We start from the raw sequence: 18494 nt of genomic DNA on the forward strand, positions 1-18494 counted from the left end.
TAGCCTGCAGAAACTTTATGTGGCATAAAATGATGGCATGAGGCTACTACTCAAAGTGTCTAGATGGAGTAGTAGTATTTGTAAATAATGCTGTTCCCAAATGTGCAGCTGAGCTCAGGAATCTTATGTATAAATGCATGTGTAGATTATCTATGCCATACAATAATATAATTGCAATTTTAGTAAATCCTGGTTTTTGTACTGTGAGATTCTCTTCAAGATTATGAAATCATTGGCATCATCATTTATTTGTGACTCGGTGAATAATATCATGTCATGTTTATTTTAAATTTTTTTCTTATTTTGCTTGTTTTTGCCATTTTTCTATGGACCTTTTTTGTGTCTGGAATAAAGATATATTGATTGATTAAATATCAACAATTTGTAAATAGAGCAAAACACTTAGCACGCTATAGGTAAACATTGTTTAGTTTGGTTAAGAATACTTATTACACTATCAATAAATGACGTCTAATAGATGTTCTTAGTTGTCAGAGGAACACAGTAACACCTTCATGAGCTCAGAGGTTCTAACTGATGAATAATGAGGATGGATGCTCTCTGCTAAAAGATTTCTTGCCATCTTTCATGTTCTTTCAGCAAACAGTTGAGGCAGAGTTGTTTTTGGTTTCATCACTATTTACCTACTATTTTACCTGCCATTCAAAGTATTCTTAAAAGATTGTCTGTTAGTCTGCAGCTCAGGTGACCAAACCAGCTGAGGTGATGAAAAGTTAAAACTTGAGTTAAAATGTTGTTTTAACTTGAGATGAGTTAAAACTGAAGTTAGAATGTTAAGTTTTAACATTTAACCCAACAGCCTCTACCTAACCTATTGGTTGTACACATCAAGTTGGGTAACCCCAAGGTAGAGTCTTTGAGAACAGTTCTTGAAAATATAGTCAGTGTTTTCAGCAAAGTTGAGCTGACTGTCCCAGAATGACCCAAGGTATTTAAAATTTGCCACAGTTTCAACAGGTTGGTCATCAAGTGAAACTGGCATCACTTTCAGTTCTTGTTTATCTCTTTTAATTAGCTCTACTTCCTTAAGAAAATGAAAAGGTATGTTCTTTTGTGAGGGAATTTATCTTTTACTGTTCCAGTAATGACAGAATTGTTAATAAGTAATAAACACTTTGTGGTATTTTGATTTAGTAACGTAATTAGATTAGTTGTGTTACCACCCCCACGCCACTAGAGGCAGTCGCAAGTCCGAAAAGATGCGACTAAGGAGCAGATTTAGAAGTACACCGAAAGCTACAGAATTTGGTAAAAAAAAAACAACAACAAAAAAAACTGTGAGCTGCGCTGAAGTAAATAAAAGAAAGAAGTTCAAATACATTCTGAGATTGAAACTCCTTCCTAAAGGTGAAAATATATCACAGATTTCAAAAGAAAATAAAAACGGAAGTATAAGAAATAGCACCCCCTTCACTTCCGGATTGCAATGGTCCTATTTCCAAATAAGCTATGAGACTGACAGTGGTCTGTGAGACTGACAGTGGTCTATCCCCGCCCATTTCTGTTTTCTGCAGCGAGGTGTACTTGTTTCTGTTTGCTAAGCAGTTAGAGAAAGAAATAAAGCATTTAAATTGGTTAAAAGGTCTCATAATTTTCAACATTTAATTGAATATAAAGAGTCACAAGCAAAAGTCAGGAGAACAATAAGAAGCACAAAAAGAGAATTCTGGAGAGGTTTCTGTGACACAATTGGCAGTAGTACAAAATTAAGGGATGTTGGGGGAATGATCAAAAAAATGGGATTCATAGTGGGGAAAATTTATCAGATAATGAAATTGAGGGAAGGGAGAGAAATAAAAAGGAAAATGATGGAATTTTAAGAAGAAAGGAGAATAATAATGATCTGATGAATTAGCCTTTATTGGAGAGCTGAAAAGAACTTTGGATAGAATTAGGAAAAGTGCTCCAGGTAAAGATGAGGTGTATTATATTATGTTAAGACATATGAGTGATGAAGTTTTAAATAAATTATTAATTTTGTACAATAAGATTTGGAAGGAGGGGAGACTGCCTTGTAAGTGGAAAGAATTGTTATTCTGTTGAAGAAACCTGGGAAAGATCATAGTAATCCTGGAAATTACAGACTGATTGCTTTAACATCTAATATGTGTAAATTGATGGAAAGGATGGTGAATGAGAGATTGATACAATATTTGGAATCAGAACATATAATTGCTCCTTATCAGAGTGGCTTTCATAGAGGGAGAGGAACAATAGATCCTATTTTATGTTTAGAGGATGATATTAGAAAAGCTCAGATTAATAAGGAAACTGTTGTTGCTGTGTTTTTTGATGTGGAGAAAGCATATGATTTGTTATGGAGGGAAGGGTTAATGATGAAATTACATCAGATAGGTATAGGAGGTAATATGTTTAATTGGATATGGGATTTTTTATGTGATAGAAATATTCAAGTTAAAATAGGATATCATGTTTCGAAATTATGTAAAATAGAAAATGGAACCCCTCAAGGAAGTGTGGTAAGTCCAACATTATTTTCAGTTATGATTAACGACATGTTTAAAGAATTATCTATCAGTTTTGGTAAGTCACTTTTTGCTGATGATAGTGCATTATGGAAAAGGGGAAGAAATGTGGAACATCTTACTGTTAAACTTCAGGAAGGTATAGATAAAGTGGGTAAGTGGGGGATAAAGTGGGGCTTTACATTTTCAATTGAAAAGACAAAAGTAATGTTTTTTACAAATAAAAAAATTGGGGTTGATAAAAAGTTGTATTTATATGGGAAAGACGTAGGGTTGATTGTTTTTGGTTTTTGGGAGTAGTTTTTGATAAGAAACTAACTTGGGGAAATCACATAGAACATATTATGGAGAAAAGTAAAAAGGTTCTAAACATTATGAGGTGTTTAGCAGGGTTGACATGGGGAGGAAGTTTTGATTCCCTAAAAAATATTTATATGTCACTAATTAGATCAAGAATAGATTATGGGAGTGTGGTGTAAGGTTCAGCAGCTAAAACTAGGTTAAAAAAGTTAGATGTTATCCAAGCTAGAGCAAAGAGAATTTGTTTAGGGGCAGTTAAATCAACGCCAATATGTGCTTTACAAGTAGAGTCAGGAGAAATGCCATTATGCATCAGAAGGCAGCAGCTAATGGTCAATTATCGGATAAGTTTAAAAGGACATAATGAAGATCACCCGGTTAAGAAAGCATTAGAAAAGTGTTAGGAAAGAGGAAAGAAACAAATTGATAGTTTTGGGTGGGTTGGGGATGATGGAGCGAAAATATTTAATGTTATAAAGAATTTAGTCCAACTGTATTGTGGCCTTTGAGACCTACATGGACATGGAAATATATTAATGTAGACAGATCACTAACAAATATTAAGAAAAGAAATACAATAGATATTTGTCAAGAATTTTATAATCAAATGCAGAATAAATATAACAACTATTTGCAAATTTATACGGATGGTTCGAAAGACCCCAAAATTAAGGAACTAGTATAGCTGTAGTGATTCCTGAAGTAAAGATTAGTATTTCAAAAATAACATCTAATTATTTGAGTGTATTCACAGTAGAACTATGTGCTATTTTATTAGCTTTAGAATGGGTGGAGGATACTAATAGAAATAAAATAATAGTTTGTAGTGACTCACTATCTGCATTGTTGAGTATCGGAAAGAGACGTACAAATAATCATCAAAATATATTATATGAGATTATGGCTCTTCACCATAGGATGTGAACAAAATAAAAATGTTATATTATTCTGGACTCCTGCTCATGTAGGTATTATGGGCAATGAAAGAGCGGATAGGTTGGCTAAGGAGACGATTAAAAAAGATGATATTGATATGCAAGTAAAGTTATCTAAATCTGAAGGCAAAAGTATAATTTGGAAAGAAAGCAAGAAGATATGGGAAGCTAGGTGGGAAAATGAAATAAATGGAAGACATTTATATAGGATACAAAATACAGTCGATGTAGTAAGGATCAAAGGAATAAACAGGAGGGAGGAGATAATTATAAATAGAATAAGAACCGGGCATAGTTTCCTAAATGGAACTCTTTTTAAGATGGGAAAACATCTTACTGGTTTATCTAGTTGGTGTGATGCTGTAGAAATGGTGGAACATGTTTTGATTAGATGTATAAAATATGCAAACCAAAGAAGATTATTAAAAACGGAATTAGGTGTTAGTAGGGAATTTAAATTTGAGAGTGTGATCGATCAGGTGAATAGTATTGAGGGGAAAAAGAAGATTTCTCTTTTTTTTAAAAAACACTGGGATCTTTAAGAGAATTTGAAGTATAGATAGTAGGATCCAATAGACGGCAGTAGTGCAACGTGGATGGATGCAAGCTGCCGTTAAAACCTAAAGAAGAAGAAGAAGAAGAAGAAGAAAAAGAAGGGAAAAAAAGAAATTGTTTCTGTTTGCTGCAGTGAGGTCCTTCTCAAGTCGCGTGACCTCAGTCTAACTCATGTTTGTGGATTTGCCCGGCGTGCATTTTGGAAAACCTTGCTCGAAGTTCATCAGCCGAAAAAACAGGAAGTAACTTTCAACTTGAGAGCAACTGTACGCCTTCAGCAGGAACCAGCAGAACGAGTAAGTGCTTGTGTCTTTTTTGTTAACACCACCGAGGCATTTATTAGAGCTGTTCACGCAAATGAAGTTATCCTGCTGTACAGACCTGAAAATGATTAAACCCCAGTTTACTTAATTCGGAAACGGTTACGAAGCTGAAGTTGCTTTCCAATTCTAGCTTCCAATAGCTAAAGGGCGATTCTACTTAATTTTTCACTACTTTCCGCATCTTTAATCAACTCTAGTTTAAAAACTACTACACCTAGATACTTCAAACCTGGACTAGATTATTCTTCTCTAATAGCAGAATATTTAAAACCATGTTTGGGATTCGTGAAACCTTTTTCTGATTTGTGAAAACTTATTAAAATTCGATTTTCACCATTTTTGGCACCTCTTTCATTACTAAAACTGCTCTAATTAAAAAACTACAACTCAGAGACTCTTCAAACCTGGACTAGATTATTCTTCTCTAATAGTAGAATATTTAAAACAATGTTAGTGATTTGTGAAATCTTTTCCTGATTTGTGAAAACTCAATAAAGTTAGATTTTCACTATTTTTTTGGCATCTGGATCACACTAAAACTGCTCTAATTAAAAAAACTACAACACCTAGACTCTTCAAACCTGGAATAGATTATTCTGCTATGATAGCAGAGTATTTATAACCATGTTTGGGATTTGTGAAACTTCCAAAAAGTGCGATATCACCACTTTTTTTTTTAATCTGGGTCACACGAGAACTGCTCTAATTGGGGCTTGCCCATAGCAATGCATGGAGGCACCTATTGTTTTACACCCAATAGAATGTCTCTTTATTATTTATTTATTATTTATCTTTATTATTGCGCAGCAAGGCAGTTCATTAACATTAGCACAAAAATTAGCATTTCAGTGCCCCCCACTAGTGCACTGCCTTGCGCGCATTAGCATTAGCCTTTTACCTAAAATAACCTATTTGTTAAATTTCTAAATTATTTGCCATGTTTAGTATACTGAATGGAATAAGTCAATGACGGAGAACATGCTAATGATGCCTCACATACTAGTCTTCATGCTAACATTAGCATTTTGTCAAATGTTAGTTAATGCATTAATTTTAACATACTGAATGGTACAAGTAGAGCTTAGTCCACATGCTTCTGACTCTCCACAGGTTATTGACTACATTGAAGCTTTCTTTAGCATTAATGCTAATTTTTAGCATCAGAACGCTGGGTCCAAACCGACGGGCACACTTTGGCAGGCCCCATTTAAATTTCTTCAGGAATTTTCTAGTTCCAAATCTACAACACCTAGACTCTTCAAACTTGGACTAAATTATTCTGCTCTAATACTAGAGTATTTAGAATCATGTTTGTGATTTGTGAAACCTTTTTCTGATTTGTGAAACTTCACTTAACAGACCCCTGCAAAAGATCTGTCCTTCCAACAGCCATCACCATCTACAATAACTCTTTGAAAAATTAATGAGTTACACCAACATTTTATTTCCCATTGGGATTAATAAAGTGGTTTTGAATTAGAATAGAATTTGAAAAAAAATTGCATTGAACATATATGAATAGTAATCTGATCTTTAGTGAAGTTTCACAAATCACATAAAGGTTTCACAAATTCCAAACATGGATTAAAATATTCTGCTATTAGAGCACAACAATATAGTTCAGGTTTGAAGAGTCTAGGTGTTGCAGTTTTGGAGCCGGAGTGACCAATATCCAAAAAATGTCCAAAATCAGCCTTTATTGAAGTTTCACAAATCAGAAAAAGGTTTCACAAATCACAAACATGGTTTTAAATATTCTGCTATTAACTGAAAATAATCTATTCCAGGTTTGAAGTGTCTAGGAGTTGTAGTTTTTTAATTAGAGTAGATCTATGGTGATCCAGATGCGAAAAAATGGTGAAAATTGAACTTCATTGAGTTTTCACAAATCAGATAAAGGTTTTCAGAAATCCCAAACATGGTTATAAATACTCTGCTATCATAGCAGAATAATCTATTCCAGGTTTGAAGAGTCTAGGTGTTGTAGTTTTTTTTTTAATTAGAGCAGTTTTAGTGTGATCCAGAAGCCAAAAAATGGTGAAAATCTAACTTTATCGAGTCTTCATAAATCAGGAAAAGGTTTCAAAAATCACAAACCATGTTTTAAATATCCAGCTTGAACAGGAGAATAATCTAGTCCAGGTTTGAAGAGTCTTTGAGTTGTAGATTTGGAATTAGACCAGTTTCTAGTGTGATCCAGATGCAAAAAAGTGGTAAAATCAACATTTATTGAAGTTTCACAAATCAGAAAAAAGTTTCACAAATCCCAAACATGGTTTTAAATATTCTGCTATTAGAGAAGAATAATCTAGTCCAGGTTAGAAGTGTCTAGGTGTAGTAGTTTTTAAACTAGAGTTGATTATACATGCGGAAAGTAGTGAAAAATTAAGTGGAATCACCCTTTAGCTATTGGAAGCTAGAATTGGAAAACCAACTTCAGCTTCGTGAAACGGTTTGCGTCACAGCATTAATATAGCGATGTCTTTTTCACCAGCGTTGGATATTAGAATTTCCATCTGCAAACATTTTTTACGTTAAGGCGAGCTAGCGGATTCCTGCCTGTTTGTTGCGTTTACTCTGATGGTCCATCTGTTAGAAAGCATCTAAAACCAACATGGTGCCCCATATCACAAAATTGGCCGGGGGGAGCATAAACTAAAACAAAATGAGAACAAAATGACAGTCACAATACTCTTCCACAATTTAAACAATTATGGTAAGTGTGATATGTTCCAAGGACTCTCATGTGAAAGTAATTTAAGACTGATTGTCCACAATGCCAAGTTGGAAACTGGCCCATTTTGTCTTTTTTGGTTAATTGAAGGTTTTATTGTAAGCACATATTACTTAAGCTCAGTCAAAAACAGAAAAATCTGGTTTTATCTTCAAAAATTATCTTTTAATTTGCATAAATTAATATGAAATCTATTTTTAACGATTAATACATTGGTAAAGAATCATCTGATTCCTTTTGGCCACTTTCTTGAAACATGTTCCCAATAAAACGGAAAACCTATTGATATTTTTGAGTCAACATGGTTACAAAAATATTACCAAAATATTTTAGAATGAGGACACATTCAGAACAAATGAGTGATAGACTCTGGGCAAAGGTTACAACAGGTATAGCTTACAGCAATGCTAGAATTGAACTTCTTTAGGTAGATCCTGTGTATGGGTTTAAAGGACTCTTTTACTTTGTTAGTGAGAAGAAAGTGATTTGGGAGCAACCAGGTAAAATTCCAAGACATATTAACCCGAAAGTGATTCTAATATGGCACAACAGCAGGAATAGAATTCACCTCTTGGAAAGGCATCAGGTTCTTATTGTTATGAAAAAGAGGGTTGAGATATATTTTTCCAATAGGAAAATGTATGAAAGAAAGAATGGAAGATTGATAACCGAGTCTTGGCTTCTGTTTGAATAACATGCAAGTCTCTGCAGAAATGACACTAAAAACTTTTGCATATTCTCCAGACGAAATGGGAATATTGCATTTAGAGAGAAATTCCTCATAGCTCAGCAACATAAGACATGATATTTTTATGTGTCATTATGTTTCTAGAATATAATGAAATTGGAGTGGTACCCTCGGTGATTATTTAATAGACAAAGTCTTAATCAGTCCTTAGGATGCAACATAAGGGTGTGGTGTGTTTGCAGGGGGGCAAAGAAGATGGAAAGTGGACAGATTAATTTCACAGCTCTTGGGTGGACTAGGGGAAGCTGTTCTTTAGCCACGTGGTTGTTGAGGTAAAACCAGTTTGTCCTGGGTGGGTGGGATCAGCAACAACTGGACTTTCTATGCAGTCTGCCAGTATATATTAGGTCCAGATTTGGTAACTGACTCCCCATGACCCAATGGGCAGTTTTCATCACCCAGGCCAAGTCCTTTTTGTCCTGGATTGTGCAGTTGCTGTACCACAGTCATACTGAGGCAGAGGATGCTCTTAATCATGGTTCTGTAGAAGTTCTTGAGCAACTAAGCAGGAAGTCCAGCACTTTTCAATTTCCTGAGGAAGAAGAGTCTTTGTTGGGCCTTCCTTGTCAGAAAAGAGGTGTTCAGTGACCAGGTTAGGTCCGAGGTGATGTGAATGCCCAGAAATTTGATGTTGCCTGCGCACTCCACCATCTCGCTTAGATTTCTAATAGGTGGGTGCACTGTCCTACTGGACCTCCTGTACTCCAGTAAACACCTTTGGTCTTGCTGGTGTTAAGCACCAGGTTGTTCACTGAACACCACTGGGACAGGTGCTGGATCTCTTATCTGTACAGCAGAGGTGCTCAAGTCCAGTCCTCAAGAGCTACCATCATGCAACTTTCAGATGCATCTCTGCTCCAACACACCTTAATCAAATGAATGGCTTGTTACCCTGTTCAGAGCTGATCTTGATCTACTGCAATAAGGATTCATCTAAAAGTTGCAGGACGGTAGCTCTCAAGGACTGGACTTGAGCATCCCTGCTGTACGTTGTCTCATTGTTTGTCAGACCCACCACAGTGGTATCATCTCTAAATGTTAGAACCCTGTTAGAGGAGTGGATGGCTACACAGTTATGGGTGAACAGAGTAAAAAGAACTGGACTAAGCACAAAGCCCTGTGGTGTGCCTGTATTGAGGACCAGGGTGGATGATGTTCGGTCTTCTATTCTCACCACCTGTGGCCGGTGGGTGAGAAAGTACCTGATCCAATGGCACATTGATATTGAACGTCCCAAGTTGTGGCGCTTCAATATCAGCTTCTCCGGGATGACGGTGTTAAATGTTGAACTGAAGTCATCTGCAGCATCCTAACATAAGTGTCAGGATGCTGCAGATGTGTCAGGGCTGTGTGTAGTGCAATAGAGAAAGCATCCTCTATGGACCAGTTCCTCCTAAGCAAACTGGTGCTTGTTGATAAACTGTTCCTCAATGGTCTGCCTGTACCTAAGTTTTGCCAGCCGTATTCCTTTTTTCAGGTCTCTTTGGGTATTAGTGTAGGCAAACTTGCCAGATGACCTCAGATGGCATGATTGTATTGTCTCAGACCAGATATCGCTACCAAGATTCCAGAGGGAATTAAATGTACTAAGGAAAATGACAAAATAGTAATCCACAGTTACTTGTGTAAGTAACTGCAACAGAGCAGGTTGGTGAAAGATTACTTGCAACAGGATCATTTAGTTTTTGTATAGTGAAGTAGGTTACTGTTAGTCACACTGATTGTCACTGGATGAATCCTTGGAGATGGGACAACTACTTAGTTTAGCTTCAGTGAGCCACTGTTGGAGTAGATGGCAAAGACTCTTTTAAACCCAGGCAAGAAGCTAGGAATGTATAGATCTGTGCATTTAGGACTGTGTTTCTACATCTAATCTTTAATTGGCTGTTTCTTTTTATTTCCCTAGACAAGTCAAGTGCTTCCTAGAAATGTGGGTGTTCCTTCGGCCAAAAGATGATTCATGATCCTCTAAAATTACAAGCGGCTACAACCAAGGAATGACATTTTGTCATTATGTACTGAAGATTACAGAAGCTCATCCTTCTACTTAGAATCAACTGGACTTGGCACAATCATAACAGAAAATCTCAGGAAAACAAAGACCTACCGATTTCACTAAAGATCAAAGCAAGCACTACATTCCTTGACTCAAACCATGGAGAGGCTTACTCTTTAAAATAAGGATAAGAGCCGGAATTTCCATTTTTCAACTTTGCAATTTGGACGACTCCCAGAGAAAACAGTCCCTACATGTGTCGTGGACAAGAAGGGACAAAATCAATTGAATAGGCCTTCAGTCTTTGGTGTGTTTTAGTGTCTCTAAGGAAGAACTACTTGGAGGCTCAACAAAGGATCCCTTGAACAATTTAGTGACGGAGTCTCCCCATTCAGACCAATATTAATCTCACACCAATGTTTTAGTTTTATAAGAAACGTTATGGAAGATTCTCAAAGCTTCTATCAGAAAATGTTCTTGCGTTCATCTCTTCATTGTCAACCATCCACTGTCGGTGCCTTTACAGACAATATACTGACAAATGACCAAATATGTGAATGGATTGCTTCCACGGTTTCCGAATTTAGGTACGCAAGAGAACATGGTGTGTTCACCAACAGAACCTGTGAGCAATGCGACACTCTGCTCCAACCTGAAACTGGCACGTCACCTCCCACCTTGGTAGTCAGCCACCCCCAGGCCTCCATCTCTGATAAAAACGATGAGCACAAGCAAAGTTCTAACCTAACTGTTTCTCAGTGGGGCTCCCTCACAGTTTGTCAGTCACCTGAAGAAGACGGTTTGAGGACAACTACAAAATCAAGTTCCGAGAAGAAAGGTGAGCAGCCTGGTGAACCACATGCCAATTATACATTTGACCTTTAACCTCCAGAGGTGTCTTTGGAAGAAAGATGGCATTTTTCCGGGGAAAAGACTAAAGTATGGGTGCATCAATAAATCAATTCCAATTTTCTTAATTTTAGGATATCAGCCAATACTTTCATGTACAACCGATCTTATCTACCTCTGAAAAGACCTGAAAATCTGCCAGTGAGCCCCTATTGCTCTGCTGTGAGAGGTGGCAGACTGATGACCTGCCCGCAAGGCCACGTCAGCACTGCACGGTTAACAAGTTTCAGCAACTTTCCAGACAAAAGAAATTTGTATCGGCCAAAATCAGAATTGGAAGATTAGGCTTTTTGATATTGATTGCCCAAAACACTGCAATTGGTGCACTCTACTAAAAAAATATTTATTTTTTAAGCTAATAGAAAACATTTTATCCAAAATATTATGAAGCTGTACAATTTGTCAACATTTTTTTTTCTTTTCCGAAAACATTACATAAACCTGAGCAGGTAAAACGGAAAAAATCACAATATTTTTGATGGGTGTAAAATAAACTGTGACTGCAGAGTCATTTCAACTAGCTGACTTTTGACCTGCTAAGCAGAAAATTTAGACACAACTGATCTAAATATTTTATATTAAATATAGTGCTTATGCCATTCTTCCTTTATACAATGAGCAAGTTAGAATTATGTGTAATATGACATCGGCAGGGATTTTTTTCTCCACATTTGAACCTGTAGAGATCTTCACCTTTTTTTTCTTTTTTTTTTTTGTGATTGTGTCATTTACAAGAAGGAAAAGGTGTCACCAGTGGTTGATTAGCAGTAGGAGTGCACCAATTTTTCTGGGAGATAACCAAACTTTAAAAAGCCTGACCTGCCAATTCCCATTTTGGCCAGGCCAATACCATTTTTTTTGTCTGAATTATCACTTAAAGTATCAAGAAAGTCGCCGAATTGGCAATAGTGGGGTGAGTATTGTTAACTGCAAATGTGCAGACATGGTCTGGTAAGCTGGTCTGTCAATCAAATCTCTCTCACAGGAGAGCAAAAGACGACAGTAGTTGATTTTTAGACCTTTGGGGTAGATAAGATCAGGGATAAGATCTGCTTCACATGAAGAATCGGCTGATCACAGTTCTCCCAAAATATCAATGCCAATGAATTGGTGCACCGCTACTTTCCAGATATGTTTATGGAGTAATGATGGAAGTTAACTTAGAAAATGACATAACTGCACAAATGTTTATTCATTGTTCTGGAAAATGTACAGTTTTTTCAAGAGTCAACTGACAGTTATTGTATAGTGTGTAGGTAACATTTTTTTTTTATCTTTGAACACCTACAGAACACTCACAGATCCTGTCAGAAATCTCCAGCACCCATGAGAAGAAGGATGAACAGAATCCTGTCGTTAACATTACCATTGACGCCTTTATCAGTGATAAACTGATAAAGGAGTCCAGTCGAACAGTGGATGGCAATTCATCAGATAAAGACTCCATGTTTCGGTTAGATGGCAACAGGACTTTAGATGACAAAGACGGAAAAAGTGAAGTTTGTCAGCAGCAAAAGGGGAACGAAGTCAAAGAGGGGAGAGTAGTAGCCGCCTCGAGGTCAAGTACAACCAAAGAGTCCAGGAAAGCTGGTAAAACTCAAACTGATAAAGCAGGCTCAACGAGTTCACGCCAACAGAACTCAACCAATGTATTGGACAAAAGGTTCCAGCAAACCAAACCTAACCATCCAGCACAAAGCAACACAGATGGAACACCAAATTTTCCAATTCTAACTGATCCGCTGTATGATGATAATTCAGATGTGCTGAGGGTAGCGCAATATGAAGACATAAGTGAAGATGAGAATCAGGACAGTGGAAAACGAGGTGGGAAAATGAGCTCTACCCCACCTGTTGTGTCTGAGGCCTTCAGTAAAACATTAGAGAATGTGCAGATTTACGATTCTCCCAATACACCCACACTCGATGAAATAACAGATGTCCATTCTCCGTATTCTGTTGAAACTGCTGATGAGTCAGAACATAACTTGTGTATTGAGAGAGATCTTGGAGGGCAGACAAACCACTTCTATGAGGAATTTGAATTTGAAGAGTCTGATGAGGAGAGTGATGTTGAGTTTGAAGTGGTACCTGTAATAATGTCAGACCTTAACCCTGAACCGGTGGAAGAGGAGCCTGCTTTAAGAAAAGTGATACAACATGACGGTGATCATGAAAACCAAATACACCAGCATGGTGTAAGTACAAGACAAAGTTGTGCTCCAAAGCCGGTCCCAGCATCTGCATTTTCCAAGATGGCCATCTTTGACACGCCAGACGATCAAGAACAGGCCATTAGATGTGGTCAGGTTTCCTTTGTCGCACTGCCCTGTGGCAGCCCTGAGTCAACATCAGGACAAGGTGAGGACAGTTGTCCCACTGAGGACAGTTGTTCTTATTCATCTGGTCCCGAGTGCAACTATATGACTGTGTCCAAGGAGCTATACAAGAGCATATCATCTGCCCACAGAAAGACTGACCACTGCGTCCCTGAAAACAGGGAGGATGTGCAAGTGCCTCCAGATGATTGTATAATTGACAACCTGGCTTTGGATGCGGAAGATAACCACTGCGAGTCAGAGATGAAGAAACAGTCTCAACCTTCAGAGAACTCTAAACAAAATTATGAAAGTGTTGTGATTATTTTGTCTGACTCGGATGAAGAAGGTAGGGAAAATCACAATATGGCAAAAATGGCTTCGACTGCAACTTCAGTAGACTGTGGCAGAGGTTCTTCGAACACAGCAACTCCTGAAGTAGCAATATTGGACAAGAACCAAAAGAGCAGTAGGTCAAGAGTGAGTTGTCAACAGTCTGACAGTGAAGATCCGACAAGAGAGGTTATATCAGTGGAAGCAGAGGACAGTGACGACTTCTCAAATACATTTGTAAATGTTTTGGTTCCTGAAAGGAAAAAACAGAGAACAGCCTTTAGCCATCCCAGACTTTTATCAGAGGCAGAAGTCACTAAAAACGACTGCATAATTGATCGCATGATTTTTAAAGAATCTAAATCTGGTGAGCCGGCTACACTCGTCAGGGTACCCAGAGACCCCAGGCAAGGACCACGTGAATCCATGTCAATGGCAAAGTCTTCATTTACAGAGGGGGATGGGATTAGAGAGCAACCTGACAAACCTGCCTCCATCCCCACTAGAACTCATGTAGAAGCCCACAGGAACTCCCATAGACGCATCATGCATGCTTCACCGTCTCCCTCCTCTGCGATGGATCATCGCTTCACTCCTGGAATGTTTCCGTCATCTTCAGCTCCTGTTCAGTCAATGCAAGTCGCCAGCCATGCAAGGAGAAAAGTGTTTAGAACCTGGAAAGATCAGCATGTCCCTCTGCGCAGGGAGAAAAAACACAAGAGGGCAAATGCCATCAGACATCCTCGCTAGATGGTTTGTCAGCAGCTCAGAGGCCAATGGTTTTTCCCAGGTTATGATGATCACTGAGCACAATTCCATTTGTTCATTTACATTTTATTCATAATTCTATTAAACAGTAAAATATGTATAAAGTATCACATTCTAGATGTTATAAATATATCTTACTGTCTTACTTCCAGTATTGCATCTCATTGTTTTTTTGGGACAAATGTAAATTTGAGATGCCACATCTGAGTGTTTTATCAACCTCATGTTGTACTGAACATTTGACTTAAATCCTGACTGCTCACCTACACTGAGTTTTGTTCTTTTCCTCAAGTGTAGCGTTGACTTCAAACTTAAACTTTATATGCCTTCGGAGCTGTATCACTGCTGTTTGTATTTCACCACAGGGTAAGCTGGCATGAAGGTTTTATTTCTCTATTCTTTTTTTTCCACAGTTAAATACAGCAAAGCAAAGTAACTGAAACCTGGAGGAGAGTAAAGGTTTTTGCTGAGAAATGAAGTCCGACTAAGCAGTCTGTTTGTGTACTGGGCAATCAATATCTGCACTTGCTGCTTTTGTTTTTGATACGTTAGGACTGGTATGGAGAAAATCAACCTGTGATTGGGTCGTTTCCAAGTTATCCTCTTCCTCTGCAATGCAGTCATATATCAGGGTCTGTATTTTCAACTTTTCTCAGTCCTCTCAGAGCTCCTGTCTTCGCTAAATGGTTCTGTCAAGGAGTCTTGGCTTGGAATGACAGCATTTATTAACTTTGAGAGGTGTGGTTGACCCTGTTCCAATGTATGGGTGGACCTCATTGTTAAGTGTGATGCTCTTCAAGAGACTGGTTGATCTACTTGATTAATGGGACAGTACTACCACCAACTGGTAAGAAATGTGGACCAAATGTAAGCCCCTACCTCCTTGTAGGGGTAGGGGCTGGAAAAAAAAAAAGAAATCACACTATTAAAATTACAGTCTTAAAAATGGAACATGGTGTGGTAGTTTTTGTGTTGAGTCTAATATACATTAATATGGTCTGGTTTTGTGTTTGGTATCCTCTTTAGCTGCAGTAGAACTACAGCTATGCCAACTGGGGTCTGGTCTGTTGGGGTTTAAAAAAATGGCATACTTAAATATATTTTAAATATGCTGTATTTTTCTATAGTACATTTTTAGTAAGTTATCAAGTGGATATACTTAAGATTATACTAAAAATGTAAAGTACATTTCTAAAAGTATATTTTTTCTAAAATATACTTTAAATTCTTATAGAATATAAAACTAACATTATACTTTGGATAATCATTTTAAAAATGCACTTTGCATGTATTTGTATAAATGTTTATATACAAGTGTACATTTTAAAAATGTATTACAAAAATATACAAACAATACTTTAGTGAAGTTGTACTTTTGGTAATATTTACAAATGGGTTCTATGTATATTTTAGTAAACCTCAATAAATCTCAAAATAAATGCATTTCAATAATATTTGTACGTACTTTGTAAATGGTGTGAAATTAGACTATATTTCAATGAAAAACTTTCAGTGTTTCCATACATTACTTTATGCTAATAAAGTATGCCTTACCAAGTGCCTTAATATTTTATATTTTGTTAAAAAGGCAAAAGAGAAAAAAAAAAGAACAATCCTTATAGTGGAACTTACTGAGATGTTTAACAAAGTAATAAATATTTTGTTCATGCCTCAAAACATCAAACATTGACAGTTTAGTGACAAAGGTTCTACAGCAAGAATAATACTTGTTCTTAACACTAAATGTAGAAGGTATTTTTAGTTTTACATCTCTCCGAATATGATCTGTTGTTTTCAGTCAGAAGCTATCTGTACCCTGATTGGAACTAAATCTTGTGACATTGCAGAAGCTCATCAAAACAATGCATATTCACAGCTAAAGGCAGTCCACAAAATAGTACAATGTGTGACCTTTTAATTTTGGTTGCGACTTTTTTTGGCCAGGCAGTGTAATAATAAACTGTCCTTTGCACATTAGGATCTGAACAGCCCTGAAGTGCAGGAAGGCTTGCTGCAGATGCAGAAGATGGGATGGCAAAACTGAGCAAGAGGTTTAGTACCCCACAGCATACTAAACCTCTTGTTTAGTATGCTGAATGTTACCATGTTCAGGGCGTAACTGGACCTTTTGCGGTATTGTAACTCGTTACATCTGTCTGTGTTTTCCCATCAATATACTGTATCTACTGGGAGCATGTTGATGGGGGAGGAGAGAATGCGTGCTCACACTCAACCTGGAACCAGTGTGCTCTTCTTGCACACAGAAGGACTAAACTCAGGAACAAGAAAACGGGACACAGAATAGAATGTTTTTATTTTTTTTTTTATTATTTTTTAATTGTTTTGTTGTTTTTTAATGTACAGCACTTTGTATCAGCTGTGGTTGTTTTAAAGTGCTTTATACATAAAGTTGGTATGGCATGGTAACAACTTAAGTGGCAGATCAGTTGAAACACATGAGGATGATGAGGCATTGCAGGTAATATCACAAAGTTATACTGGTGTCCATGAATACCATAAAAATATGAGGCAGCCAAAGTGAGAAACTGAACAAGACATAATAAACCAAGAAAGGCAAGAGGACTAGGCTAAAAAAAAAACTAAGTAGAAATGTACAGTGAGCAAAATGCAAGAATAAACTATGAAAGTTAATGCATAGACAAGCTACATGGCAAGGCCTTTTGCACAATTATTTATAGAAGGGACTGAACAAATTATGGTAAGACCATAACTGAATCCAAAACAGCAGATTATAATAATTAAAAAAAGATAAAGGAAATAAAAATTCAGGAATGGGAACACTATGAAAATAGACCTCAAGGAAAGAATTGCGGTATTGTAACGCGTTACAATACCGCGTATTGAAACGCGGTATCTCTACTGGAAATCTCTATCCAGTAGAGATTTCATATCTCTACTGGATATTTCATATCCAGTAGAGGGGTGTAAAGGAGTCAAAAAACGTGAAAAACGAAGACAGGCACTACTTCAATATATTTTAATCAGGTAAAAGCAAGAAGTATCCATCCAAGAATGTACTCAAGTAAGAGTAAAAAAAAAAGTAAAAAATATTTGGTGGAAAGGTTACTCAAGTATTCAAGTAACTATTTATTTGGCAGCAACAGCTAAATAAATGAGTAAAGCAAGTTCTGATAAGTCAGCTCAGTGTCCAGGCAATCAGCAGCTATGCTTTGCCGGTAATCAGCAACTCTAATGGGGTTAAAAGTTCACCAAGGGAAGCAATTCAGACCACTAAGGTTAAAACATGAAAGCTCTTCACCACACATGGTGGATTCCACTCCAAATCCACTATCCACAGGCTACAAAACGCACAGAAGGAGCAGTGGTCTGGCGAACATCAGTGCGATCATCAAAGATTAATTATTGCAATATTTCAAAAGATTTCACTCCTAGGGTTAGGCTAGGATACTGCAAAAATCCCTCAAGCTCCCAGGACTCTGGTAGAGGACCTGAGCTTGAAATGAAGATCCACCTTCTGCCAAGGAGAGAGACGGCTGGGTCAAAGAGTAGCTTTTATATAAATATATATTCACTACAAGAGCCTTGAGCGCATATTTAATGTTAGCAGCAATTTTTACTTTTACTACCTGTATTCTAATTCACTCAAGGGCACCCATACATTTACTTTCTTTAGATCTGTATCTGTAAAAGATTTTGAAAATAATTGATGATTTGTCTTTAATTTCACAGTTATGGGATAACGTAGTCTATCAGAAAAAAAATCATTTTATGATTGCAATATGACAAAGTGTTCAAAGCATATATTATTGTCTCTTGTAAGACAATGTAAAATACTTCCTTGTGGGAGATGAACTGTTTTTGTTGCTCAGTGTAAACCTGGAGATACATGGTCACTTCCTCTTTTAAATTCCCATCTTTGATCCTCTTTTTGTGCTCTTTATTCGCATTTATTTGCATTATTCGATTGTAGTGGGAATTTGTGCATTTAATTGGAATTGGAATAATGTGCTTTCTATCTCACTTTTCAGATTATGAGTTTTGCTCCCCAAAAGCAGGGCTTTTAATGTGCTTTCCATTATGAACGTG

General features: G+C 37.0%; 1 protein-coding gene across 1 annotated transcript; it reads left to right on the forward strand.

The window, feature by feature from the left end:
• The first annotated feature begins 4256 nt into the window (after positions 1–4256).
• Positions 4257–15377, forward strand: LOC106908450 (uncharacterized). Its single transcript, XM_014974548.2, has 3 exons — positions 4257–4593; positions 10009–10936; positions 12298–15377. Exons 2-3 carry the CDS (start codon positions 10540–10542, stop codon positions 14406–14408), a joined length of 2508 nt encoding a protein of 835 aa, XP_014830034.2. The 5' UTR covers positions 4257–4593; positions 10009–10539; the 3' UTR covers positions 14409–15377.
• The last annotated feature ends 3117 nt before the right edge of the window (positions 15378–18494 follow it).

Source organism: Poecilia mexicana, unplaced genomic scaffold (assembly GCF_051168715.1).
Source record: "Poecilia mexicana isolate PSO_F unplaced genomic scaffold, ASM5116871v1 scaffold_23, whole genome shotgun sequence".
In the NCBI taxonomy this organism is placed as follows: domain Eukaryota; kingdom Metazoa; phylum Chordata; class Actinopteri; order Cyprinodontiformes; family Poeciliidae; genus Poecilia; species Poecilia mexicana.